Source organism: Muscardinus avellanarius (assembly GCF_963383645.1).
Source record: "Muscardinus avellanarius genome assembly, chromosome: 17".
NCBI classification, from domain to species: Eukaryota; Metazoa; Chordata; class Mammalia; order Rodentia; family Gliridae; genus Muscardinus; species Muscardinus avellanarius.
The window spans coordinates 13,395,911-13,423,097 of NC_137803.1; the positions used below are offsets into that span (position 1 = coordinate 13,395,911).

Below are 27,187 nucleotides of genomic sequence, written 5' to 3' on the forward strand. Positions count from 1 at the left end.
TGAATGCCAGTGAATGCAAGTAGAGTAAATACTTCTGGCAGGCCAAGTGTGCCAACTCACTGGAAGCTAGACACTATGCCACTGCCCCCCAAGTAGAAAGGGAAATAGAAACAAATTAAATGCAATCTTCTGAGAGCCATTATTTATAGGGAGACATATAGTCTCTATGGTTTATAGGCCCATAGCTTGCTTGCTTTCTTTATTTTTATTTATTTATTTATATTATTTTATTTTATTTTTTGACGGTACTGGGGATGAAACCCAGGATCTACCTCCGAGCTACACCACCAGCCCTGTTTTTTGTTTTTTTTTTTTAATTCTTTATTTTGAAACAGGGACTCGCTGAGTTTTAAAAGGCTTCACCAATTAGCTGAAGCTGTCTGCGAACTGCGATCCTCCTGTCTCAGCCTCCTGAATGCTGGGATTACAAGCATGGGCCACCACACCTAGCTCCTATAGCTTTTATTTTATTTTATTTATTGTTTTTTAGTATGTGCAGTGAGAGGACAGAACCCAAACCCTTGTTTATACTAGGTAAGTGCTCTACCACTGAGCTACATTCTGAGGTCCCAACTACTTTTTATACTATAAAAATGAATACAAAAGCTATACCTAATGATGAAATCTCAGGTTCCTAGTTTACATTTTCTTACCAAATTAGTTTTTTCAAATTAATTTTTCTGTTTAAAGAGAAATAATTAAAAAAATTTACCTACTGAAGAACATGCCTTATTTCAATATCTTAAGAACATTTTAATGATTGAATATTTGGAAACATTCATATTATAGATGAGCAAATAAGGTGACCTGAGGGGATGGAAGGGGAAAGAGGGAAACTCCCTAATGCTCATGATGTACATTCACAAACATGTCAAAGTCAATCACTAAGCCAAACATGAGAAGGAAGGAGGGGAGGGAATGGGGCGGGAATTGGGGAAGGGCTAAATGGGTGATGAGTGCATGTATGCCTCCACCTTCTTGTACCCCATGGAGATATATGACCAAAAAAAAAAAAAGAGAAAAGAAAGAAAAACCAATGCTTAAGAAGATGCTGATCACAGCCGCTATGGAGATGAGCGTGAAGGTTTCTCAAAAGACTGGGAGTAGAACCATCATAGAATCCCGCTCCTGGGCTTTTTCCCAAAGGAACTGAGGTCATAATGTTATAGCAATGTATGCACATGTTTACAGCAGCTAACGCACAACAGTCCAGTTCCAGAGACAGCCTGGGTGTCCATCAGCAGATGAACAGGTCACAAAACTGTGGTACAGGCACACAGTGGAATTTTACTCAGCCTTAAAAAAGAACACAATTATGTCGTTTGCAGGAAAATGGATGGAACTTGAGGATATTATGCAAAATGAGATTAGCCAGGCTCAGAAAGCAGAGTTGTGTTTTCTCTCCTATGTGGAAGCTAGAGAGAAACTGGGTAGCAGGAGACCTCAGATAGAGGAGCAGCGTCTCCAAAGGCGCAGTGGAGGGGCTTAGGAGAGGGGCACGAGAGACGTAACGAAGGTCACATCTTACTGTAATGGCTACGTACATATATGCAATTACCAATGCCAATCTCAGTGACGCGGGGATGGAGGTGGGTGGGATCTGGAGGGAAACACCAAGCGTCGTGTGCACGTACATTCCTATCGCTCTATACCTCAGTATGATTTATAATTCCAATGCACCAATTAAACTATAAAAATTATCTAACAAAGCCGGGCGTGGTGGCGCACGCTTGTAATCCCCGCGCTTGGGAGGCAGAGACAGGAGGATCGCGCAGGTTCGAAGCCAGTGGTGCGCGCTGGCTGGGGAGACCCTGTTTCCAAATAAAAATGTAAAAATAGGTCTGGGAGTGTAGCCCGGAGGTAGAAGGGCTTCCAGGAACCCCAGTACCACCAAAAAAAATAAATAAATAAATAATAATAATAATATAACAAAAAAAGGACTTTGAATGAGGGAGAAACAGGCAAATAAGCTTATATTACCTGTGAAATAAAATTTCAGCTTTTACCTTTCCCCCGTCTATGGATCCATTTGTAGAAATGCAAATAAGAACTAGTTTGCACCCCCACATATGTGTTCTCTAATTTGCCCAAACTAGGGAGCACTGGGGATACCAGAGGGCTCCAGATAACGAAGGGGAAACTTCAGCAAAGCTAGAATGGAAGGGTAGGAGAGGAAGAAGGCTGAGGTTGATTAATGGAGGAGCTACATCTGAGTATGTGTAAAAGCCTGAATGTAGCGTGGTCAACCTGGACACTCAATGTTGGGGGGGAGGGAAACCGAGGAGGGGGAGGGCACCAAGCACAGTCTAAATGTATGCCATTTTCAATATGCTCCACATATAAATAAAAAATTTAAAAAATGCAAATAAGAACATCACTTACAACCGGCCATTACCTTGCTGGAAAACTCTGAAGCCGGTTATAGGCCATGTGCAGGATCTTCAGGCGGGGGTGTCCTGTTAATAAGGGCACACATTTATCTGTGAGGTTGTTATTTGTCAAATACAACTCCTGTAAGATACTGTTCGTCTCTTCAGAAAGCGTGGCTGGAGGAAGGGTTTCCAGTTTGTTCGCAGATGCATTCAGGAATCTCAAGCTGCAATGAGAAAATACAATAAAACCCTGTTGATAAACCCGCGTTCTAGTTCAGATCTCTCCGCAAACTTAGAAGCTACGGACTGACTGCAGGCATCCTGGAAGCTGGGTATAGAAACATGACCAGAAAGACAGGCACTGGCTTTAAGGAATTCAATGTAGCAGACATACGAATTCCTGACCCACTATCTACGGTGACCACAACAGCTACTTATATGTATTAAATTACCAAAAGCCAGGAGATACAAATTAAGTTTTATGGAAGTACAAAGGTATGAAAAAGTGATAATTTTTATAGTTGGTGGGGAGTAAAAGGAAAATAGCAAGGAAAGTTTAAAAATCTAACTTAAGGAAGAGAAAAACAATTGTTCATTTTTTATAAAGGGGTTCTTACCGTAGTAAAATAATTAGGTATTAGATTGCAACATAACTAAAGCATACAGTGACTATGTCCTTTTTTCCCTCCCTCCTTCCCTCCCTCCTTTCTTTCTTTCTTTCTTTCTTTCTTTCTTTCTTTCTTTCTTTTCTTCTTTCTGTGTTACTGGGGATGGAACCAAGACACATTCTACCCCCAAGCTATATCCCCAGCCTTATTTTTTTATTCTTTATGTTTTGAAACAGGGTCTCACTGAGTTGCAAAGGGCCTCACTAAGTAGTTGAGGCCATACTCAAACCACGATCCTCCTGTCTCAGTCTCCCAAATGCTAGGATTACAAGGGTGCGCCACCACGCCCGCTTGAGTATGTCCTTTTCTATATGATATCCAAACCGCATTTTGCTGCCATATGTTCATAAATGCAGGAGGTGATTTGCTCTTTAGCAAAATAATGGAATACTTACTATGTAGCAATGAACATTAAGAACTACAAATACAGCATCAACATGATCAATCTTACAAATATAATCAGAGACTCCATTACTATAAAGCCCAAAGTCAGACCAACCAGAGCCAAGGTCACAGAAGTGACCAGTGGTAGGACTCAGGTGGGGAGAAGGCTTCCTCCAGGAGGGGGCGCCCAGCACTTCCACCTGGGTCTAGGTGTGGGATACACAAGTGTGTTCACTGTGAGAAAATCCATCAGTTGCTACACTTAGGATTTGGCTACTTTTCTGTATTTATACTTTAATAAAATGAGCATTAACCCCAACAAGATTGCTGCTACAGTTTCCAGATAATAGGGTGAAAAATGGATTAAATACAAAGAGTTTTATGTCTAGATAACTAAAACTGTCAAAAACGACATACTCCCCCCATAACTGGACCCGAAGAAAATTCTTGTGATGAGGTTCCAAAATCATTCTAACGCCGGGCGTGGTGGTGCACACTTGTAATCCCCGCGCTTGGGAGGCTGAGACAGGAGGATCGCACAGGTTCGAAGCCAGCCTCAGCTACTTAGTGAGGCTCTCAGCAACTTAGTGAGACCCTGTTTCCAAATAAATATAAAATAAAGGTCTGGGAGTATAGCCCAGAGGTAGAAAGCCTCTGGGTTCCACCCCCGGTACCACAAAAAAAAAAAAAAAAAGTCATTCTAAGAGTCAGGAGGCACAGGGCTCGGATGGGCTGGCTGCAGCTCTGCGGTCAGAGTGACCCTGGACTTTAAAGGGTGTGCAGAGACTGGGAGGGAGTGCTCAGCAGAGAGCTCACCCACAGGCCCTACGGAGCTAACTCCGCCTCACCTCCCACCCAGGTCCTGTTAACAAGCCACACCACTCCCTTGGTTCAAATCATCTCCGTTTCCTCCTCCCGCTGCCCTCTTTGTGGTACTAGAGATTGAACCCAGAGATGTTCTACCTATGAGCCACACTCTCAGCCCTATTTTATTTTTTGTTTTGGAACAGGGTCTCATTAGGTAACTAAGGGTCTCGCCATGTTGCTGAGGCTGTCCTCAAACCTGCGATCCTTCTTATCTTAGCCTTCCAAGTACTGAGACTATAGGTGTGTGCCACCATGCCTGGCTAAACGTTCAACAAGGATTCAGGACCATTCTTCCACATGTTAAGAAAAAAGAATAAAATCTTTCTTTAAAAAGGAAGAATACGGAATAGCAGGTGCAATTATTTTCATACTGGATAAACAGAAGGCTTTATATTAGGAGTTCTCTCTGGACTCATTCTAAGTGCTCAATCTACTAATTTGACGCTCTCTAATCGTGCATGCCCCACACGCATTTATACTCACACCAACTCCACCACTTATCTAGGAAAAGCAGCTTCCCAAAAATAGAATATTTTCCATTAAAGAAACACGTATTCCGTTGACATTTAAAAAGGGAAGTTAGAGAAGGGCTGTACAGACCATAAATAGTCATGGGAAATTATAGCCATGTGTGCCACACAGAAGAAAATAAAAGTCATTCACACAATTTCTAAAATGGTTTTGAACTAAGGGAAACTGTTTCAGAACCATAGTTCTTTAAAGTATTTTTACAAGTCTGTTTCTCTAGGTACTATTTATACTACTGACTTAAAAATTCTGTCAAGAATTTCATCAGTATAGAATTAGAATAAATTAAAATGTAAAAAGTACATTTTTATTGCCCTACACTATCATGGACTAGGGTCCACTGGGAAACCATCTGACAACCTCATCAAAATACAATTCTCTGGGAAGTATTTGAAGGCTCATGAAAGAGAAGAGGGAGAACGAATTCACGTTTGCAAAGTTTAGACCAGAAAAAGAGAGAATGTTGTTTTTAAAACGCTGACCGGTCCATGCTCATCTCAAGAGCTGCCAAAGGGCCTTGAGAGGATGAGGCACCGTAGTGGAGCACTGGCCCAGCACCGGGAGGCCCTGGTGCCATCCCAGTGCCGCCAACAAACAAAACAGAAACTCGCAGCATCTGAAGGAAGGGAGAAAAGTGATTGCCTATTCTCTCAATTTTTTAAAAAAATGCCCGTACTTTAGGATACAGTTTACTGGATGAATCGGCTTGATGGCCACAGTCCCTGCTTCAACCCTGCAGAAAACCGCATCCCTAAAGCCCCGACTCTGGCCTTAGCTCACTGTACTGTGAAGGAATCTCATCTCTAAGATTCTCCCTTAACTGATGTTTGTTGATGGCTGTATAAAAAGACAACGGCCGAGAGATGCTTCATTTTTATAACCCATCTCAGTCCTCGGTTCTCCTCTAATGAGAGGAGAAGCAGTAAAATGGCATCACTAATTTCATCTGCAAGGTGCTCTGTGGAGGCCTCAGCTCCTTCCTATTTCCTACTTGATTCTCTCATCTTCCCAAAGATACCCCTCCTAGTTCACCCAAGTCAGAAAATGAAACTGCTCATCCATGATTAACTAGGAAGTAGTGACAGAGCCAGAAATAAAACCTAGACCTCGTCAACTGCAAACCATTCCTAACACGTATCTCCAAAATTCAGATGTTAAAAAATAGTAAGAAAAAATCTTTTCAGAGGCCAACCTATCTCCAGAATAGCTGGAGTTAGTTAAGCAGGGCAACTGCTTGAGGGGCCTCGAGGTCACATGTGCATAGCACTTCAAACTCAATTCGCACAGTGCACTAATCAACAGCACAGTGCTCAAAAATGCATCTGAGCAGGAAGTGGGAAAGTTGTAGAAAAAAAGACAGCCAGATACATCTCTTGCCCAAGAGTACTTGGGGAGGCGCCCGCAAGGGCGGCAAGACAAAGCCGCTTCTGGCTTCTGGAGCAAGTGCTCTGACTCTCTGCCTGGGCACACGGCGTCCACCTGGCTCATCTAGGTTGTTCTGTTTGCTTTTCAGACATTTCTAGATACCCTTAAATTTTATAGCTAGATCAATCAAATTCCAGAAACAGAACACAGGATTTGGGACTGTAAACGATTTGTAAGCATACCAGGCGTTCTGCATTTAAATAACTTTTCTAAATATCAGCACTTTTATTTGTATTCTATTAAAAATCCAATTTGTAGCCGAGTGTGGTGACACTCGCCTATAAGCAGTCCCAGGATTTGGGAGGCTGAGACAGAAGGATCGCAGTTTGAAGACCAGGCTCAACAACTTAGTGAGACTCTTAGAGACCTAGAGAGGTCTTGTTTCAAAATTTAAAAGGGGGGGGGGCAAGAGATTGAACACCCCTGGGTTCAAAACCCACTTACCATCAAAAGCAAACAACAATAAAAACTAAATAAAGGCTATCTAAACTGAGCAAAACTGTTATGCTGTTAGACAATTCCCTAATTTCAGTCACTAAAATGTTCTATCAAACAAGGCAATCTAAATTTCTTATGATTGTTCATCTTTACAACACAGCACTTTTGACAATCTGATCTATCATCACAGGCTGATAGCTCAAAAATCAGGTGTGTGTGTGTGTGTGTGTGTGTGTGTGTGTGTGTGTGTGTGTGTGTGTTACTGGGGACTGAATCCAGGGGCATTAAGCTATACCCTCAACCCTATTTTATTTTTATTTTGAAACAAGTTCTTGCTAGGCTGGTGAAAATTTCACTAGTTACTGAGGCTCTCTTCCTGTTTTGACCTCCCAAGCACTGGGTTTATAAGCATGTACCACCATGCTTAACTAGAGGCTTTCTTTTTTATAGCTAAGAGTATAAAAGACATTTTACACAAATAGCCACCACACAACCACCCACATATACAAGTAAAACTGAGACAAAATTTCATGAAGCAGTACTTTATACTGTTAAGCTGATATTTTCTTTCTTTCCTTTTCTGTTTGTGTTTTTGTAGTACTGGTGAATTGAGGGCCATACATGATAGCGAGCTACATCCTCAGCCCTTTCATTTTCAGACAGGGTCTTGATAATTTGCTCAGCCTGGCCTTGAGCTTGTGATCCTCTGGTCCCAGACTCCTGAGTAGCTGGGATTACAGGTGTGGACCACTGTGACCAGCCACTATTTAAAATTTTAAGTGGTGGCTAAAAGTTATTACATTAATTTTATACACCACTAATCAGATGAAAACAGGATCACAATTATTTATTGTCTAGCACCATCACCTAATGGTGGAAGAATGCAAGTGAAAGAGTGTTGTTCCTCAAGGCCTCATGCACAAATGTTACTCCTTTCTGGTTTGCCTTCCACTTCCACTACTTTATCTCTATCTTTTTACTTTATCTTGTTGGGTTTTTTTTGGGGGGGGGGCTGCTTTAAATGCTCCTTATTAAATTTTATCTAAGTCTATTTCTCCATGAGCGTCATCACACTAATATCTGAGATAAATGCTATCCCCTTCTATTCTATGAGTTCAATGACCTGTCTTTCCTTTCCTCCCTGTTTGCCCATTTTTATTGTTAATTTCTCAATTTTTGCTTTTTATATCCCCAAATGCTCATTTGAAAATAAGACTTAATTCTGCTCAGACTACAGTTTTCTTTGATTTCACGATCGTTTGAATGTGTGGGGTTTTCGTTTGATTGTTTTCACATCTTAGGGTTACTTATAGGGACATGTTCTTCTTTACTCGTGTGCATGGTATCAGACTATTTTACAAGATTCTCCGATCAGTGGTGTCATCTGCTATGAGCACAGCAATGACCACACATCCACCAAGAGATTTCTGTTTGGGTGGAGGTTTTGTGTTCGCTGGCATTCTGGTTCTCTTTTGTCTTGACCTTTAATTTTCTCCTTCCGCTTCTCTTCTTCCTTACCAACCTGACTGCCAACTTTCTCTCAGTAATGGCTTTTTCTATATGGTACGCCTTTAAGTTATCCAAGTTTTACCTAAGCGTTCCCGGCAAGAGCAGGCCCACCTAAGATCCTGCTGCAGCCCCTCCCTCTCCTCCCCTCTCTTCTCCTCTCCTCCCACGGTAGGTCTGTCTCATCTGCCTCTGCCTGACAGACAGTCTCAGGATGGGCAGGGTGCAGCAGAAGTGTGAGGGACTGCTCACTGGGACGTGCAGCTCATCCATTTGGGGAGCACAGGGAAATGAGGCAAGGATCACCAAAGCTCAGCACAGGCAGCACTCCTGGACAGTGGGTTCCTGCTTCTATGCAGGCTCTATGTCCACAGCTGAACTCAGGAGCGCTTGGAACTTCTAACTCTTCTGGTATGTTCTTGTTGGGACTTTGTCACTAGAGCTCTAACCTGAAGATCACACAGTCATCCACTCTCCACAGCTCTGCTCTTGCCTTCCCCAGGAAGGGGGTGGGGGTCTTCAGGTAACAGGGTAGATGGAAGTTACTTTCTTCATAATATTCTAAACCTCACTAACTGATTCTGTAGTTTTGGAAAGCTGGCCAGTTGATTTTGATGTAACAACTACTTTAAAATATTTGAGAGACACACTATAAAAAGGAGAGGTGGGTGTATTCGGTATCAAGAAATATAACTAGACACAATTTTTGTGTAAAAAAAATTTCTTTGGTACCGGGGATTGAACCCAGGGGTATTCTACCTCCAAGCCTCTATGCTATACCCTTAGCCCTTATTATTACTATTATTATTTTTTGCTATGCTCCTGAGGGTGTCGCTAAGTTGCTGAGTCTGGCCTTGAACCTGCAATCCTCCTGTCTCAGCCTTCCAAGTACTGGGATTACAGGGAGTACTGTGCTACCAGGACTGGCTAGAAGCTCTTCGATAGAAATCTGTTTGTCACAGTAGCACCTGTGGTCACCGTTAGCTTTCTGCATGTTGGTAGACCGTGTTGAGTGGAATTATGGGTGGAGCCTGGTTAAACATGCTGACTCCCTGACCACCCTCCTAAAGTGTAAGTGGGCAAGAACCAGGAAAAGACCCAGCAATCTGCATGTGTGGTAAGTTCTCCAGGGAATTCTCAAGCTGTGCTTTAAGAGACCATGTTTAGTCCACCATAACTCTCAAAACATTAGAACTTCACAAGAATCAGTCCTCTCTACATTAAAAGGGAAGAGGCAATTTAGCTCTTCCAAATACCAGTCATATCTGTCTTTGCCAACACGCAACAGGTGTTACGGCCAACTGATCATACTCTCCTAAATTTCCTGTTCTCCTTCAGGTCCTCTGATATTTATACATATTCTGTATGAGTCACTGAAACTAATACTCTAGGAATATTTCACAAATCCAAATAAACAAATCCCATGAACCTCACACGTACATACACTCCCCTACGCCTGCCCCTAAACACAACTGCACTGCTGCGACCAGGGCTAGCCTCACTGGAAGCCCACCCCCAGCACGGATCTGGAATGCTCCTTTAAAGCATCCATTTGGGTTCTGTTAACCAGACTGAGCCCGCCGGGAGAAGCGGTAAGCAGCCTGGCCATCACATGTGTGTGCAGATGCTAGGAGGATGGTGAGTCAGGCATGGCCAAGATTTCAGGAAGGAACAGGGAGATGGCAGTATCTCTGCCATGTGTCGCCCACTCTGGTGACCACGGGGAATTACCTACTCCCTCCTTCGCCCATCTGCTGATGACAGCCAATTATTTCAAACTCTTTTGGGGTTTCTATCAAGAAAAACCTCAACTAAAAGCAAACAATGTAAGATGAGAAATCTAGCTAATAAGATCCGTATTCAAATAGCTGCCAGTTCACCCAACACAACCAAATTTGCTCCTGTTACTAAGATATAAAAGTCACAGTCAACTTCTCAGCAATATGTGGTCCTTCGTACTTCATACCTGTCTATCGTTTTTGAGCTACAAGATTTTTATTATTATATTTTAAAACATCAAAGTTTTTATTACTTACTTTTATATCTAAAAATATATTTTAAGTCAGGCGTGGCGGTGCACGCTCGTAATCCCAGTACTTAGGAGGCTGAGACAGGAAGATCGCAAGTTCTAGGACAGCCTCAGCAAGTAGTGAGACTCTCATCAACCTGGAGAGACTCTGTTTCAAAAATAAAAATAAAACAGGGCTGGGGGTATGGCTCGACAGTAGAATGCCTCTGAGTTCAATCCCCAGTACCAAATATATATGTCATATAATAAGTGTACACATTTGAGGGATATAGTGTGACATTTCAATGCAAGCATATGGATATAGTATAAGATGGTGAAGGTAAAACTAAACTAAGGCACACTCTCTGGCTTCACAGAGCTAAGAATCTGACATTGGGGAGAGCAAGTGAACAGAGAATTCATTCCAGTATGCAGTGAGCACTGTGACAGGGGTAAACGCAAGCACGTGAGAGACACGGCGGGTAACTAATTCAGCTGGGACAAGCCCGAGTCCCTAGGCGTTATTTTGCTCATGTAACACCATACATGCTAAAACATCTAAAGTTTATTTTTAAGGTAAAATATTCATTTCCTTCTCTGTGCTTCCGGAGCACAAAATTAAACTACTGACTGATTGATTTTTGTGGTACTGGGGATGGAACCCAGGGGCATTTTACCTCCGAGCTAAACCCCCAGCCCTAATTTTATTCTTTATTTTGAAACAAGGTCTCACTAAGTTGCAGAGGACAAACCTGTAATCCTCCTGTCTCAGCCTCCCAAGCACTGGGATTACAAGTGTGTGCCACCATGTCTGGCAAACCTTTTTTTTAAATCTTCATCATGAGGGTACACTAAAGAGATACTCATATTGTGTGCAAAAATAAACAGCACAGCGTACTCTAGCCTATGGAGCACTTTAGTATGATTCACAAAAGGGCTCGGAAGCATTAAAAATGTCTCAAAGTGCATTAACAGCCACAGTTACTTCATGCTCTCTGTGAAGAAAGTGCTGGGTGTGGAGAACTTTACTTCATGTTTGACTCCTTCATCAAAACAACTTCCTTGTATCAGTGATACAAATTAATAAGAAAATTTTTGCTTGTCCAAAAGAAAATAACTTACTTACTTTACTGTGGTAAAGAGGGATCAATTTAAAAAAAAGAAAAGAATTAAGCAAAATCCAGAAAATCCATTCCTGTCGCAAATGCCACGTATGTAGGAAAGCAAGAAGCACCCATCGTGAGGCAATTCCTGCGAGCCTGGTACAGCCTGCTGAGGTTGCCAGGCAGCGAGGCAGGACCACACTTCCCATCCCTGCATCCCCATGACATGTCTGTGCACAGATAACCCACTTCTCTCTCCTGAGAGCAGAGAAACGATAGAAAATCTGCAGGCGGCCTCTGGCTCCTTGCCCTACAAAACAGTTCAGAGAAGTGGCGGACAAAACAATTTTCTTCATACATCTAGAGAGACAGGTTATCAGGACGGTCTCACGAATGCTCTCAAAACCACAGGAAACAGAACCACCAGTGAGGGGTCTGACACGGACCGTGAGCACGCAGGCGGACAGCGCGCGTTACCTGTTGGCCCTCAGGAGCAGGCCGGGCGGCAGCTCCGCAAGCTGGTTGTGCTGCACGTCCAGCACCTCCACTGATGTCCTCTCCAGCCGCTCTGGCAGCCTTGCCAACTGGTTGTACCCCGCCAGCAGCTTCCGGAGACTCCCATTAGAAAACAAGCTGCGCAAAAGGCACAAACAACAAAAGACAGCTTACAAGAGTGCCCATGCAGGATAAATGTTAAGAGAATGATTAGAATGACCTCTCCAAACACCACACATTCAGTTAGAGCAACTGCAAGCTAATTTTAATATAAACCTGGAGTGTCTTTCTTTTTTTCTTTCTCTCTTTCTCCCCTCCCCTCCCCTCCCCTCCCCTCCCCTCCCTCCCTCCCTCCCTCCCTCCCTCCCTCCCTCCCTCCCTCTTTCTTTCTTTCTTTCTTTCTTTCTTTCTTTCTTTCTTTCTTTCTTTCTTTCTTTCTTTCTTTCTTTCTTTCTTTCTTTCTTCTTTAAAATGGAACCCAGGGGTAATGCAACTCTGAGCTACAACCCCAGCCCAATTTTTTAGTCTTTTTTAAATTTTGAAACAGGGTCTCACTGAGTTGCGAAGGGCCTTGCTAAGTAGCTGACCAGCCTTTAAAGTGTTTATATTTCAATCCCTTCTATACTTAGAAAAAGATAGTAGGAAAAATTATCAAAAGGGATACTGAGCAAAGAAGCTCTACTTAAAAAATAGGTTTCAGCCGAGTGTAGTGGCACACACTTGTAATCCCAGCATTCAGGAGGTTGAGACAGGAGGATCACAGGTTCGTGGCCAGCCTCAGCTACTTAGTGAGGCCCTCTGCAACTCAGTGAGACCCTGGTCAAAATAAAGAATAAAAAATAGGGCTGGGGGTGTTGCTTGGAGGTAGAATGTCCCTGGGTTCCACCCCCAGTACCACAAAAAAATAAGAAAATAAAAATCAATCAGGTTTCATAGAAATAGACATTGAATTCAGTCTCATCTAGTTAAGATTTACAATGCAAACTTTAAAATTTAGATTGTATGATTCTCCAAGGTAGGGCTAGTGTCTTTGACAGTCCTATAATGCTAGTGTTTTATCTACAACAGCTTCTCAATAAATAAAGCTCAGCAATGCTTAACTAAACATCAGCATTAAATAATTATTCTCTCCAATTAAACCTTTACAAATACAACTGAGAATGTTACATTTTTCTTCAGTTGTACTTTATAAAGTCATAATCTTTCCTCTCCTCCATGTTTACATATTTTTGGCTTCTCTTTGGTTTGATCCTACACCAAGGTACAGATTCCCTCCTAAAGACACTAGAATGCAATTAATCCACCGTTTTCTTGTGAGCCTTAAAGAGCTGTAGGAGAGCTTACCTATGTTTCTTTCAAAGGTTATTGGAACTGTAACCAATGCAAAATACTTGTTAATCTGCTGTAAATCAGCATTATGACCATTCTGGACTTTTCCAGCTGTTATAGAAAATAAAATAGGTCCTGGATTTCAACACAGACATCTGGGAGCGGGCTATGATTTGCATCACAGTCAGGTTACAGCGTGCATTGCTCTCATTACAGGTAAGAATTCATTTACACCCCTGTCAAAGCATGATGCTTCTTTTCTACCTCCTGCTGTCTACCATTCTGGCTTCACTCATTGGTTGCCCACGATTGCTTTTTAATTAAATGATATATAGTTTTGGTGTACAGCATGAGGTTTTGATATATGTATACATTATTAAATGGCTAAACCAAGCTAAGTAATATATGTATTACCTCATATACCTATCCTTTTTTGATGGTGGGAACATTTAAAATTTGTTCTCAGCAATTTTCAAGAATATAATACATTATTATTATTAACGTGTTATACAAACATCGCAAACTTAATTCTCTTGTCTAACAGAAACATTTTTTTTTTTTTTTGGTCCACAACTATTAAGAAACAACGTATGTTACAGCACAACGTTATTCGCTTTAAATATCAAAACAAGATTTTTTATTTACAAAAATGGCAGCAACCTCTCTCAACCCTTGTCACCATGGGTCACCACTAAAGATATCTGACTTCGGAGGTTCAGATACCAGGGCGACAGGACAGATGATCTGGGCCACTCATGGGGTCACAGCTGGCACAGGGCAGTAACAGTGACTCCAACCCAGTAATCAGGGTGTATGGGCTTTATCCTTGGTGTGCTTCTGAAAAGTCTGCCTGAAGACTCAAAACTTCACCCCATGAAGACACAAATGGAAGAAAAGACACCAGAGGCATTTAGCACCCTGTCAGGGGCTCGTAGCAAGAGAGACACCAAGTCAGCACTTCACTGACTGCTCCTCTATTTTAGGATTCGCTCCCTTCATCTGCGACACTCACCGGGCAGGAAGTTCGCATATCTGATTACGGCTAATATCCAAAACTTCCAGCTTTCGGCTTTCACACACCCACTCAGGCACATTTTCTAAGCGGTTCCTAAATATAAGAACATAAAATTATTTTTTAATTAAATTCAGCCTCAAATGTGGTTTTAAGCTCAAACTAATTATAAGGAATAAATAAAACTTTAAATGAAATACCAAAACACAATGAGTATAAATCAAAAGGGTATGTGCCTTCACTTTATAAGCAAGATAAATTGTGAAAGTGGGAGGAAATGCAAGAAAAGTCAAGAGGAATACGGTGAAAGCATCTGCACCATCTCCAACTCTAAAAATTCTTTTAGCTCCTAGGTTACTTCCCTAAAAACTGAATAAGCCCCAGGAAGTTTAGGGAGATATCACCCATGGGGGAAAATACACATGTACTTCCAGTTAAGTCCAACAGTCAAATGATATAACCTAGTCTTAATTTCAAATTTGCATTTTTACCCTTACTACTAAAATATTTGCCCATTCCAGTCAGTATCATGAAAACAGCCATGGAAGAGTGAAAAATGGCTTTAACATGGTGCCCATGAGAAACTGTAGTGACCGTTAAAACTCCAAATTCCGTGTTTGAAAACATTTACTTAGGTGTTTCATGGTAATGATAAACAGGAAGAGGTGAACTAAACTAATGCTGGCTTTAGTTATTCAACAAACTAGCTAGAAAGTGGTACTGAGCGACGCTAGCCATTGTCGTAATCACTCCATAGACGACAGCGTGGAAGGTGGGTAAAGCAGACTGTGAGCAGATTCGAGTCTGCTCAACAAACGTATGTGCACCTAGTACGCAGAACTCACTCCTGCGCTGTTCTTATTTAAAAGGTGGAAATAACAACCACAGCAGGTGGGAGGGTGAAATAAAAAGGCACTAAGTCAAGTAATGTCTGACTCAAGTTCATTAAATACAATTATTAGTTATATATTTTAGTGAGAAAGGCATGAAGCACTACTCAAAGAATTTCATAATTTTAAGTTTATGATAAAATTATAATTCCCGCAAGACCTAAATACTGATACATTATTACATAAACAACTGAATATATTCTTTTAAAAAAAGTTTTATACATATATATATAATATGTATGTATGTATATATGTATATATATATATATTTTTTTTCTTTTCCTGTACTGGGGATGGAACCCAGGGGCATTTTATCTCTGAGCTACACCCCCAGCCCTACTTTTATTCTTTATTTTGAAACAGGGTCTCACTGAATTGCAAAGGGCCTAAGTAGCTGAGGCTGGCCTTGAACTGCAATCCTTCTGTCTCAGCCAAATGCTGGGATTACAAGTGTGTACCACCATGCGCAGCTCAAAAAAAAGTTACATTCTTATAAAAGTGTGTATAGTTCATGATGAGGAAAAATCCTGAGTATCATGAATCACACCACAGTTGTGATTACAAGTATGATGTCTGTTCATAACTGTATTAGAATTTAATACTGAAGTCACTAACAGTTTCACCTTGAGAGCCACAAGACTCCGTGCATTCAGAAATTTGTGGTTATTTCCTTTGAGCTTCCAACTTAGTGTGTTAAAATTATTAAAATTTATTATGTGTCAAATATATGCTGTCGACAGAGTCACAACTTTGTGTTATGAGGAAAAAGTATAATGCTTGTGGGAACTAAAATAAATATGATATGCTGCATAAGCAAATTTAACATAACAGGTAAGATGGTCAGCATATTCCAAAATATATTAAGAAATCGGAGCAGGCTCATGGGCTATTTTCCGAGTCCATGAAAAGGAGATATATGCAGGTACAAAATAACAAAGAGGGGGGAATCAAAACAAATACAGTATTCTTAAAAAAGTAATTAGTATTATTTTAGGAAAGACAGAAGACATGGTTAATATAATTAAAGAGTTATTGAACTTCACATTATGGCCCTCAACTCATTAAACTTTCAAGCCTTAATCTAGTGTTCAAACTGGTATTCAAAACGATACGTCCTTTCTTCTTTTATGAACCACCGTGTACAAATGTATTTTAATGGACAGCTATATATATTTTAGAGGCAACCATTAAACTTCAATTCTTATTATTTACCTTCAAAGTTTAAGAAAAGTGCTTATGCATAGGCTCAGACATAACTAAATAACTTCTAGGTAGATGTCAGAGTGCTCTGAGACTTGTCTTCTTACCTTGAAACATCCATGTAAGACAAATAATTTGGAACTGGGTAAACATCAAGTTGAACAAGTTCTAGGAGAAAGAGAAAACAAAAATATTACTATCAAGTAACACAGAGGACTCTTTATGTGTGTAGAATATCATTACTGTGCTTTATCCTCCATTGTTTATTTAGTTTGGAGAGTACAATAAATCCACTTGTTCAACTTTGAAACTACAGGAAAGAAAAAACTTCTAGTTTGATCACAAGATTTTATTAAGGAGTTGAAACAAATTACTATTCCACTCTCCTGCCTCTTTTCTACTCATGTATTATTGTTCTCCTCTTGTGGTGTGTGCTAAAGTTTACCTGAAAGGTTAGCCAAATGAGTATCATTTTTTAACACTAAGGTTTCTTGCATAAATCCAAATTTTCCTTGGTTTTTGTCTCCTCGCTCTTCTGAAACAGCGCTCAGGGAAGGGTCACAAATGAGCCTTACTACTCAAATCTGAAAGTGCCTCTTCAAAACTTTATGATCTATGCCACCACTGTCCCCTGAGGGCTTTATTGCTTGGGCAGAGTAGTTTCTAAACATCTTACTGAGCTAACACTTGCCAAGTAATTCGCAAGTAGCTGCTATCTGGTTGTCCACTCTGCTCCCAGATAACTGTGCAGGGCCCTGTAGGTCGACTTTGGGGTATCAGGTCACATCCAGTTATCTTACTTCCATAGTTTCGGGCACTTACCTGAGCAGGTGAGCCTCAAGCCAACACCTGCAGCCCTGGCAGCAAATCCCCTTAGCTCAGGGGCCATTCACCCTGGATCGGGGAGTCCCGCGCCCTTCGCTCACCAGCGTATCTGCACGCTGCTTTCACATCAGCAGTCTGAAAGCAACACTCCCTCATGCACACCCCCTCCAACTTCAGAGTCTCTCCTGCTTCCCCACAGCGTACTGAACCAGGCTCAGTGTTCGCCCTGACTGCAATCCCATAATTACTTCTGTGAATTCAGAATTCCCCTGCTAAACAAGCAATACTCAGATTCTTTCCTCTATTGACTTCACAGAACCTGGCTATTCAAGCCTTGTATCCATTTAGTATTCAATCAAACTGTACTAGGGACTGTACCCATTTGAAGTTTGGCTCATTTTTCCAGCGAGAGGACAGTTAAGCACATTAAAAAATAAAAATGAAAAAACACACAGCATTTAAAACTCATAAGCTACAGTTACACTATGCATAAAGCAAGTGCTTAATAAACATGTGTATGTACAACTGGCAGCAGTAAATACTTGTTTTTTATTCAGTTTGCTGACTGCAGGGAACTGAAATCTTTACCTTAGCAGATGTTTGCCCACTTGGCCTTTTCTTCTGTGAACCTGACATGATTTTTCAAATTCTTTTTTTGTTTGTTTGTTTGTTTTGTGGTACTGGGGATGAAACCCAGAGGCATTCTACCTTCAAGCTACATCCCCAGCCCTATTTTTTATTCTTTATTTTGAAATAGGGTCTCACTAAGTTGCAGAGGGTCTCACAAAATAGCTGAGACTGGCTCTGAACCCAGATCCTCCTGTCGCAGCCTTCTGAGTACTGGGATTACAAGCATGCGCCACCAAGCCTGGCATGATTTTCAAATTCTGAGGAAGAGGTTTTTTAAATGGTTAAGACTCTTGCTTTACGGTGTCCCTGTGCATATAATTCAGGAATGCTGAGTACTTCTGTTAGTGGAACAGGAAACTCAGATCCTGAATGGAGTCCACAACGGACTTTCCTTTCACTCTAATATTAAATCAAAGTCCATGTTCACTATCTTAACAAGGTAGCCCGAGAAATCATTCATTTCTCCCCCCCACAGAGAAGAAACAAATCAACAGTGGAAGTAATTTATCTAAATATCACAGTATGAGGGAGGGCATACAAATTAGGAACACTGAAGTCTTCCTTTCTGATCTCTTTATGTGCCAAACCAACTTTCTTCTTGTATGACTTTTATCTTGACAAACTTTGATTCTCTTTACTAACTCAATGACAAAAGAGAAATCAGTGAGATAGAGATGCTGGCAGTGGGTACATCCTTAAGACTAAAAATAGACAGACTTTGATATGGCTTGTGGTACATACCATTAGAAGAGGCATTGAGTGCTTTCAGGAAATAGCCACAGACGTTTAGTGTCACCAGGTGATTCCTTTCACAGTGCAGAACTTCGATGTTGTTGAAAATCATGGCATCCAGATCGCCAAGTTTATTGTCTCGCAGGTCAAGTTGCGTGATATGCTGTAGAAAGTCCACTTCATCTGCTATAAGCTTCGTAATGACATTCAGTCTTGAGGGGGAAAGACACAAGAGGAGGTTACAATGAACTGCAGCGCTATAAACAAGCGGCCACACCCTCATGTGGTAGAGCAGAGAGAGAGAGTACTCAAGTGTCGCTGTGTTATGGTTCTTTGTTCCTTCTTTCATCTCGGCATCTGGCCTCGTTTAACTGACCAGATTCACTGGCCATTTTTAGGTCCGATTCCAAGAGGCCTTAGCCTTCACAATACACTCCATAGCACAACTGAGAACACTAAGGCTGGGAGAGGAGCAATTACTCTGATCTCGCCCTAATTCATTTCAGGAAGAGAAAAAAAAATACGTGTGCAATTTCTTCAAAAAAATTAAATTCTGAAAACACACTGATACCATACTTGAAAGGATATGGGGGGCGGGGAGGAAACAAAACCCACAAAAACTCTTTGGAACCCATTACAACTATGTGCAGTATTTAAGGAAGGAGAGATGACGAGTGTGGCAGGTAGATGTGTATTCATAAAGAAGGGCAGAGTTACAGGGCCGATCTGGGAAAAAGCGACTGTGGGCCATGTAACAAATGGAGCAGCAGAGCTGGGAAGACACGTACAGGGTTCTCAACCAGCACCGACCACAGAGCCACTTCCACCTGCAAACATTAACCGAAAGAGCAAACCTCAGGACATACCAGGATCTGGCACCTAGGAGTCACTGAGAAATCAAAACTGAGGGACAGCAATGGGGACCTACAATGATAGGGTGGGGCGAGGCACAGGGAGACTGGCAGAATCGCCGCGAGTCACGTGAACTCTGAGGCTGCTACGGACGAGCTGCCAGAAGACACGCAGTAATGGGGAGGAGGAACCAGTGTAACACAGAGGCTTTTACCCGACAAGGGGAGAAAGCACATGAAAAGCTCAGTTCCCAATTTGAGAAGCTAAGCCTAATTCCTTTAAGAACAAACAAACAAAACACCCCTACTTCTCATTACAAAGCCAAGAAAGTGCTGAGATCATGAACTTGGTTAGAAGAGTACTGATACGAAGAATGATACAGGCCAGGCGTGGTGGTGCACGCTTAGAATCCCAGCATTCGGGAGGTGGAGATGGAAGATCGTGGTTCTCGAGCAGCCTCAGCTACTTAGCGAGGCCCTTTGCAACTCAGTGAGACCCTGTTTCAAAAAATAAGAAAAAAAAAAAAAACTAAAAAATAGGACAGGGGGTGTAGTTCAGAGGTGAAATGCACCTGAGTTCCATCCCCAGTACCACCAAAAAAAAAAAAAAAAAGAAAGAAATAGTGAATTTCTGCCCTTAAAAAAAAAAAATAGAACCATGTCACTGAATTATTAAGAGTAGTATCACAAAGCCAACACAGGGCGAGTGACAGCACAGAGTAGGATTCATCAGCATGCAGGTGCAGGATATGGCTTCTTCAAATGTCCCAAGAGGATGTTTTGGGCTGCTTCTTCTTTTTTATTTTTTTGTTTTTGTTTTAGGTTATAAGATTTAAAAATGGGTCTCAAGCCAGAAATTCATCTCTCCAAATGCTTACTAGATTACTATAATTATATATACTGAACAAAAAAGGGAAAAAAAATCTCATCTTGAAGATAATAGCTTATAGGAATTGAAAAACTTCCATATTCTCCCCAAATTACACTTGAAAACTTTCATAATGATATTGTCTTCATTTGAAACACATACACATGTCATTATATTAATACTAATAATAGTGTTGGTTTAATGAGAAAAAAATCTATGACAAAAGGAAAGTTAACATTCTCATTGGTTAGCTCAAATTGCCAACATTTAGGATATCAGAAAATTTTAGGCTCACACAGTAATATATCTATCTAGAAAAAACTTAATACAAAATGGTAAAAAAAAAAAAATCCCTTCCAATAATACTGTCAGTTAATGCAGCCATATTACTTATCTCCTAACTATTCACTGAGCAGTTCCTCTACAGAGGGGCCGTGTGGAGGAGCACTATGTTCTAGCCCTAGCTGGCTGCTCAGTACTGCATAGATGATGTTGAACAGGTTACCTCACACCCTGGAGCCTAATTCTAACCTGTGAGATGAGAAAAACACCCTCCCTGTCCTGCAAAGTCGTAGAGAAAATAAAATGAATAAGATATGTGCCAGGATCTGTGAAGAGATAAACAAAACGTGACGTTCTTGAAAGGCCTTCATAATTCAGTGAGAAGAATCAGATATGCTTTACAGGATTCAACACATAAGAACTACCAGCATGTGACAAGTGCCACAATGACGAAATACAGAGGAGAGTCAGAAAGGATGGCGTGGAAAAGCAAGGATTTCATCTGAATGTCCAGGTGGGCAGATGCTAGCAGAGGTTCAGGGGAGGAGAAAGCAGTTCACAGGCAGCAGCAGAGCAGCCTCTGGGCTGAAGAGCACAGGGCATGTCAGGGGAGTTGAAATGTGGCTAGAAAGGAGTATTAGGCAATCCATCTTCACCAAAAGCTGTATCTACTAAGTAAGTAATACAAGGCAAAGGCTCAAAGGTAGACAAGAGCAATGCACCAATACCTGTGCTGAGCAATCTATTTTCTAAATTTCAAATTCATCACAGACTGAGTACACAGTCCTGCTGCACACAACCGGCACACGTACGGTAACTAAACACAGTAAGTCTACAAAATGCTCAGACACCGTGGCAATGACAAGTCACCATACACTTCTAAGATATGAGTACCAGTTTCTATACATAGCTCATCATGGAAAAGTAGTAAAAAAAAATTGGCTTGCAAGACCAAATTATAGGGCCACACTTGAGCAGCTCTAACACAGCGCTTCATCCTCAAAGGATTCTTTGGCTAGCGGCTTGGAACCAGATACGAGAGCAGCAATACCTGGAGCCAGAGAACGGAAGGAGTGGAGCAAGAGTGTGGTGGCTTCAGAGGCTGCACAAGAGGACGCAGGACACATCCAGGAGACAATGGCAGCGGTGAGAAGGAAAGGAAGGGAGAAATGAGAGAAAGGAGAGAAAGAGGGACTGAGTCCAGTGGTAAAGTAGAAATGCAGCCAGATGTTCTGTGTGGGAATAAACAATGGGGTGGTATTGCTTTCAGCAAAAACAAGAATGGAAGGAAACAACTAGTTAAAGAAAGAAATGAGACTCTACTTCACGTGTATTTGATTAAGGGTGTCAATAAAAGAAAGCAAGGAGAAATTATCCAGGTGGCAGCTGAGGTGAAACTGGTCCCAAGGAAAAAAAAAAAAAAAAAGGATTAGGGAAAGACTGAGGAATGATAACATCAAGATAAAAGATGAAAAGCCGGGTGTGGTGGTGCACGCTTGTAATCTCAGCATTCGGGAGGCTGAGACCCTGAGACACAGAGGATCATGGTTTGTGGACAGCCTCAGCTACTTAGTAGGCCCTCTGCAACTCAGTGAGACCCGGTTTCAAAATAAAGAATAAAAAATAGGGCAGGGGGTGTAGCTCGGAGGTAGAATGCCCCTGGGTTCCATCCCCAGACCCACCAAAAAAAATAAATAAATAAAAGATGAAAGACGGGCCAGGAGTATATGCAACCATCATGGCAGACAACATTGGCAGAATGAGAAGTAACTTACGAGAGAGACTTGGGTAATGACCACCTGGGTGGGGTACTAATGATGCCACAGAATAAGTACTATCAGTCTCAAAGAACATCAGTGTAAGAAAAAGTAAGTCACTCAATTCATGCTTTTAGTCTGATGTATAATTTCCATTTGAAGGAAACTTAATAAAATCAGCCCTTTGCTTAGAGGAACTAAGTGAAACTCTGCTTAACCTACTCTTCTAACTCCAGTTTAAAGTCTTAAGGCAGAATTATAAAGAAATGTATCAGATTTTTTTCCCCTCAGCTTAGAGGCCTGAAAGAAAGAAGTGATCTACTCACAGTCATTCAACACTTAAAGAATGTCCAATGTCTATCCTGGTATTTAAATATCCTTTATCTGTTGTCATCTAAAAAGGCTGAACTAGAGCTAGAACTCGGAACAATTTAAGAAATGTGACTTCTAGAAACATTAGGTTGATCTTATCCATAAAATAATTCAAGAAAAATGGTATCTTCTTACATATGCCAGGTAACATGGGAATCACCTCACGCTTATTACCTCAGCAGCCCATTATCCTTGGCTCTGCCAAAACTATACCACTGAGTGAGTGACTGAATAAAAAGGGCCTTGCTGCGCGTGGTGGCTCACACTTGCAATCCCAGCATTGGGGAGGCTGAGACAGGAGGATCGTGGTTCACAGACAGCCTCAGCTACGCAGTGAGGCCCTTTGCAACTCAGTGAGATCCTGTTTCAAAATAAAAAAACAAAAAATAGGGCTGGAGGTGTAGTTCGAAGGTAGAATGTCCCTGGATTCCATCCCTAGTACCAAAAAAAGGCGGGGCCTAAATTCTGAAATATGAGGGTTTTCTAAATTCAGTTTAGTGAATAAATTTTCTAAATTCATGTTTTGCTCAGAGGCAAAAACATTTAACAGTTTGGAAAGAAAGCTAACAAGACCAAGTGTTCAGTTCCTTATCCTGTCCCACTCCAACATGCTCCCAAAGTCAGATACATTAGAACCGTTTGTAGTCCCCAAATTCAGAATTCTAGATCTGAAAATTAATTTCGAACACTTCCCTAGGTGGAACGGGCTTGACTTCTTAAGTCAGAAGAAAGTTCAAACCAAGGAATTATCTGTGGGGCTGAAATATATGAGTTCCAGAGGCCAGACCACATCAAGAAAGAAGAAAGGGGAGCATACACTGCTGTTATTTCATGCTGATGAAACTGAAAAGCCAGAAGGAGGGCCTGGGGCTAGCACCAGAGAGGAAAGTGGGTGTTGAGGAAAGGATGGGCCCACCTCGACACACACAGTGTAAAATGCCAAGAACTACAGCAGAGCGGGTTCCACAAGTGGGGAAGAGTCCTCAGTCAGGTGATAATCACCAAGCATCATGCCTTCTGGGAGTGCTCGGCAATTTAATTCAATTCTCTCTGCAACTCTATGCATTAGGTTCTGTTATTAACTGTACTTTATAGATGAGAACACAAAGATATAGGTATTAAATATTTGCCCTGGATTCAATGTGGCTCATATGTGGTCATCAACTCCTGTTTAATGGAGAAAGTTGTTTGGTTGGAAAAGCACTCAATGGGCAGGTTGGCATTATGCACTAACCTGTATAAGTTGCTTTATAGGAAGTCAAGTCTGTGACAGACTCTTGTTTTTCCTTCAAGATGAGATTTTTTTCTTCAGTACTAGAGATTAAACCCAGGGGCATTCTACCTCCAAGCTACACTCCCAGCCCTATTTTTATTTTGAAACAGGGTCTCACTAAGTTGTGGAGGGCCTCATTAAATAGCTGAGGCTGGCTGAGAACCTGCAATTGTCCTGTCTCAGACTCTCAAGTGCTGGGATTACAAGTGCATGTCACCATGCCTGGCTAAAAACAAGATATTTTGAAAAGCTTCCTCCTTCAGTACTAGATCTCTGTGCATTAGAAACAAAAAATAAATCTTATGCACTAAGCGCTGACCACCGGGCATCAACTACGCAGCAGGGGTTGTTCTCGTGTTTTGCCAGTTAGGGTTTAGCGTGGCAGATCCAAAATGCACGTTCCTTGCACTTGTGAATGGTGAGAGAGGAAGCTACTGCCAAACTCTGGTCTGATGGGAGATTATGGGTTTTATCTTTGTGTACAAAATGGTTGAACTAAAAAGAAAGTCACTGGGATGAAGAGACAGAAAATCAAAGTAAGTTTAACGTAATGGATATAGTGTATTAAGGGATCCATGGAAGAAAAAACTCAAGAGGGGGAGTAGCTCAGTGATGTCAAATTCCTCAGCTACAGTCACAGATCGGAAGGACTAAGAGGAAAACTCTCCCCTTGCTCCCAAAGATACATGGTTTTCATTCACTAACAGCGGGTTTCTGACTCAAAGTCCTATCTATTCACGCACAGTAAAATGGGTCCAATTTTGCAAAACGAAGTTGAGACCTTCAATACATATGGTCATTCATTAGCGATTTTTTAAAAATAGATCTAAGGTAAGAGTTGTGGTTCCCTTTTGACAGAAAGAGAAAATTAGGTCCCAGTTGAACTAACCAGCCTATTTGCTTTGGCTAATCTCACCAAAAGAGCTATAACCTACTCCACAAATATAAGCCACTCATTCCAATGACATAAGTCTCTCAGAAACAGTTACCTCAGGTCCACATGTCTAATGTGAGGCATTCTTCTCAAAGCCTGCAGCCTAAGGGTCTCCATACAGTTTCCAGACATACACAGTTTATCCACAGCAGTCAACTTCTCCAGAACCTCGGGAATGTCAGTGAACTCATTGAAAGAAAGACCGAGATAACTGAGCTGGTGCATGTTCTCCAACTCGGCAGGAAGGGACTGGAGAAAGTTTCCATCCAACAAAAATGTCTGCAAGCTAGTAAAGAAAACATAAAAGTTATAAAGAGAAATGTTCATTTCACATTTTATTATCAACATGCAAGTTTCATAAATAAAGATCATATTACTAGAAAATCTACACTTCACAAAATGCACAAAGACAGGGCCTGAGGCAATAAGGAAAGAAAATAAGGAATCAGAACTAAGCATCGTAACCTTTTATTAAAAATGGAAATTATGACCAATTTTCTCAACTTACATAGAAATAAATGAGAATGACTTGGGTTAAATGCAGGATGAGCCAGCCCAAAGACCAATCTTTCCCTTTTATTTCTTAAAATTAATTTCTTTTTTGTGTGTGTGGTAGTGGGAATTGAACCCAGGGGCCAAGCTACACCCCAGCCCTATTTTTCATTCCTTATTTTGAAACAGGGTCTCACTAAGTTGCAGAGGGCCTAAGTACCTGAGGCTGGTCATGAACCTGCGATCCTCCTGTCTCAGCCTCCCAAGTACTGGGATTACAAGTGTGTGCCACTATGCCTGGCTTTTATAGGATTAAAAGAGTCTAAACTCTAAACACAAGTGTCTAGATTTAAGGCCATGATTTACATGACCATAACATAACAAGCTAACTAATCTCATTTTCTATGACCCCACGCAGCTTTCCGGAAGTTTCCAATGGACACCCCCGCAGTGGATCTGAAGTACCCACTTGTGCATAGCCCCGACGTCTGCTGGGAGTGTTCGCAGGGCATTGCAGGACACGTTCAGCTCTGCCAGGGTGGGAATACTGCACACTGCTAGTGGGAAGTCCCCTAGATGATTATTGGAAAGGTTAAGACTCTTCAACTTGGTGAACCTGCCACAATAAAACAAAAGGAAAGAAAAATGTCACTGTTGGATAACATCACCTAATTTTAACATAGTCTTAGAGATAACTAGCTCTACTCCCAAAATTCAACTGGGGTGGCAACAGAGCCCTCAAAGGTTAAGAGAGCAGCAGAGCCAGAATGTATATCTCATACTAAGGCCAGTGTTTTACCTACACCATAAACATCGTATTTAAAGACCAACGTGTGGTTCTAAAGTGAGGTTGGACATTCAGGAGGGAGTTCCGCTAGGCCACGCTTTTAGCTGTATCTCAGTTGGGTGGTTATTATCCTGGTAATGGTCCTGGGAAGGAGGACGGAGATAGGGCTGAGAGTCAGCTCCTGTGGACTGTTATCTCAGACAAGTCAAAATCTCCTGCCTCTCATCTCTTAAACCCGAAGCGGAAATAAGTAACACTCTTCAAAGTAGCCAGGACAACGCTCCAAATTTAAGAACCAATTATCATTCCTCAATCTCAATGGAGCACTTGATGCTTCTGCTCAGCGCAGCCTGAAGAAGCGCTTTGCTTTTCACCTTCATGGCCCTTCCAGCTCTCCCTAACTCTTCTCCTGGATGGCCCTCCTCCTCCTCCATTCTAACCTTTCCTCCCCAGGCTGAGGCACTCCTCACAGATTCGCCTCTCCCCACACTGTCTTCTAGGAAATCTTCTCATGCGAGGTGAACAGGTGAGCGAGGCTCTCGGCCCTGTCTCCTGGCCTGCTCTCCTGAGCGCTCACATTTCCAGTCTAACGCGGAGCGTACCGTCTTTATCCCAGCCCAGCATTTCCTTCCTCCTCTTCTATTTTTGTTAATGGCTCTTTCACGGTCTCAGTTGCCCAAGCAACTAAAGCAACTGCAGAAGCTATCTTTAAGTTTTACTTCTCTGTGCACTCTTACATTTGGCCCACTGCCAGGCTCTACACCATTTCTTTAGGAGGTGAGAATGAGATCTTTTATTACATTATACTAATTCTTTAAAAACTGCTCAAGCCTAATACTAGGCAACGTGCAGTCTTCCTGAAACAGACACATATCCTAAAACTAAATCCAAATCAACTCAATCAGCATTTTTAAAGAAACGATCATGTAACCTACTTACTAAATTTTATAATAACAATGTTAAATCTTGTTCTAAAAAGATAAATCCAAGTTTGTTTACACAAAAAGCAGATAATGCACCTATGTGACAGATTCAAAGTGTTTACCTTGATTTTATATAATAGTTCTTTTCTTAGCTGGATGACCTGAGACCTAATAGTATTTTAAGTTTAAAAGAATCAGGAAAGAACTACTGTTAAGTCTGAATAATCATTTCGAGT

The 27,187-nt window shown here is 41.5% G+C and overlaps 1 protein-coding gene across 1 annotated transcript in view; it reads right to left on the bottom strand.

Moving 5' to 3' along the window:
* The window catches only part of PHLPP1 (PH domain and leucine rich repeat protein phosphatase 1), a gene marked incomplete at both ends in the record, with an annotated part of 185,278 nt that overhangs the window by 26,602 nt on the left and 131,489 nt on the right, over positions 1–27,187 (bottom strand). Inside the window, 7 exons of the mRNA XM_080714393.1 lie at positions 2,396–2,596; positions 11,777–11,932; positions 14,136–14,231; positions 16,333–16,393; positions 18,422–18,624; positions 24,805–25,035; positions 25,711–25,857. Of these exons, the coding sequence (XP_080570519.1) occupies positions 2,396–2,596; positions 11,777–11,932; positions 14,136–14,231; positions 16,333–16,393; positions 18,422–18,624; positions 24,805–25,035; positions 25,711–25,857 (1,095 nt within the window). The remainder of the gene's footprint in view (positions 1–2,395; positions 2,597–11,776; positions 11,933–14,135; positions 14,232–16,332; positions 16,394–18,421; positions 18,625–24,804; positions 25,036–25,710; positions 25,858–27,187) is intronic.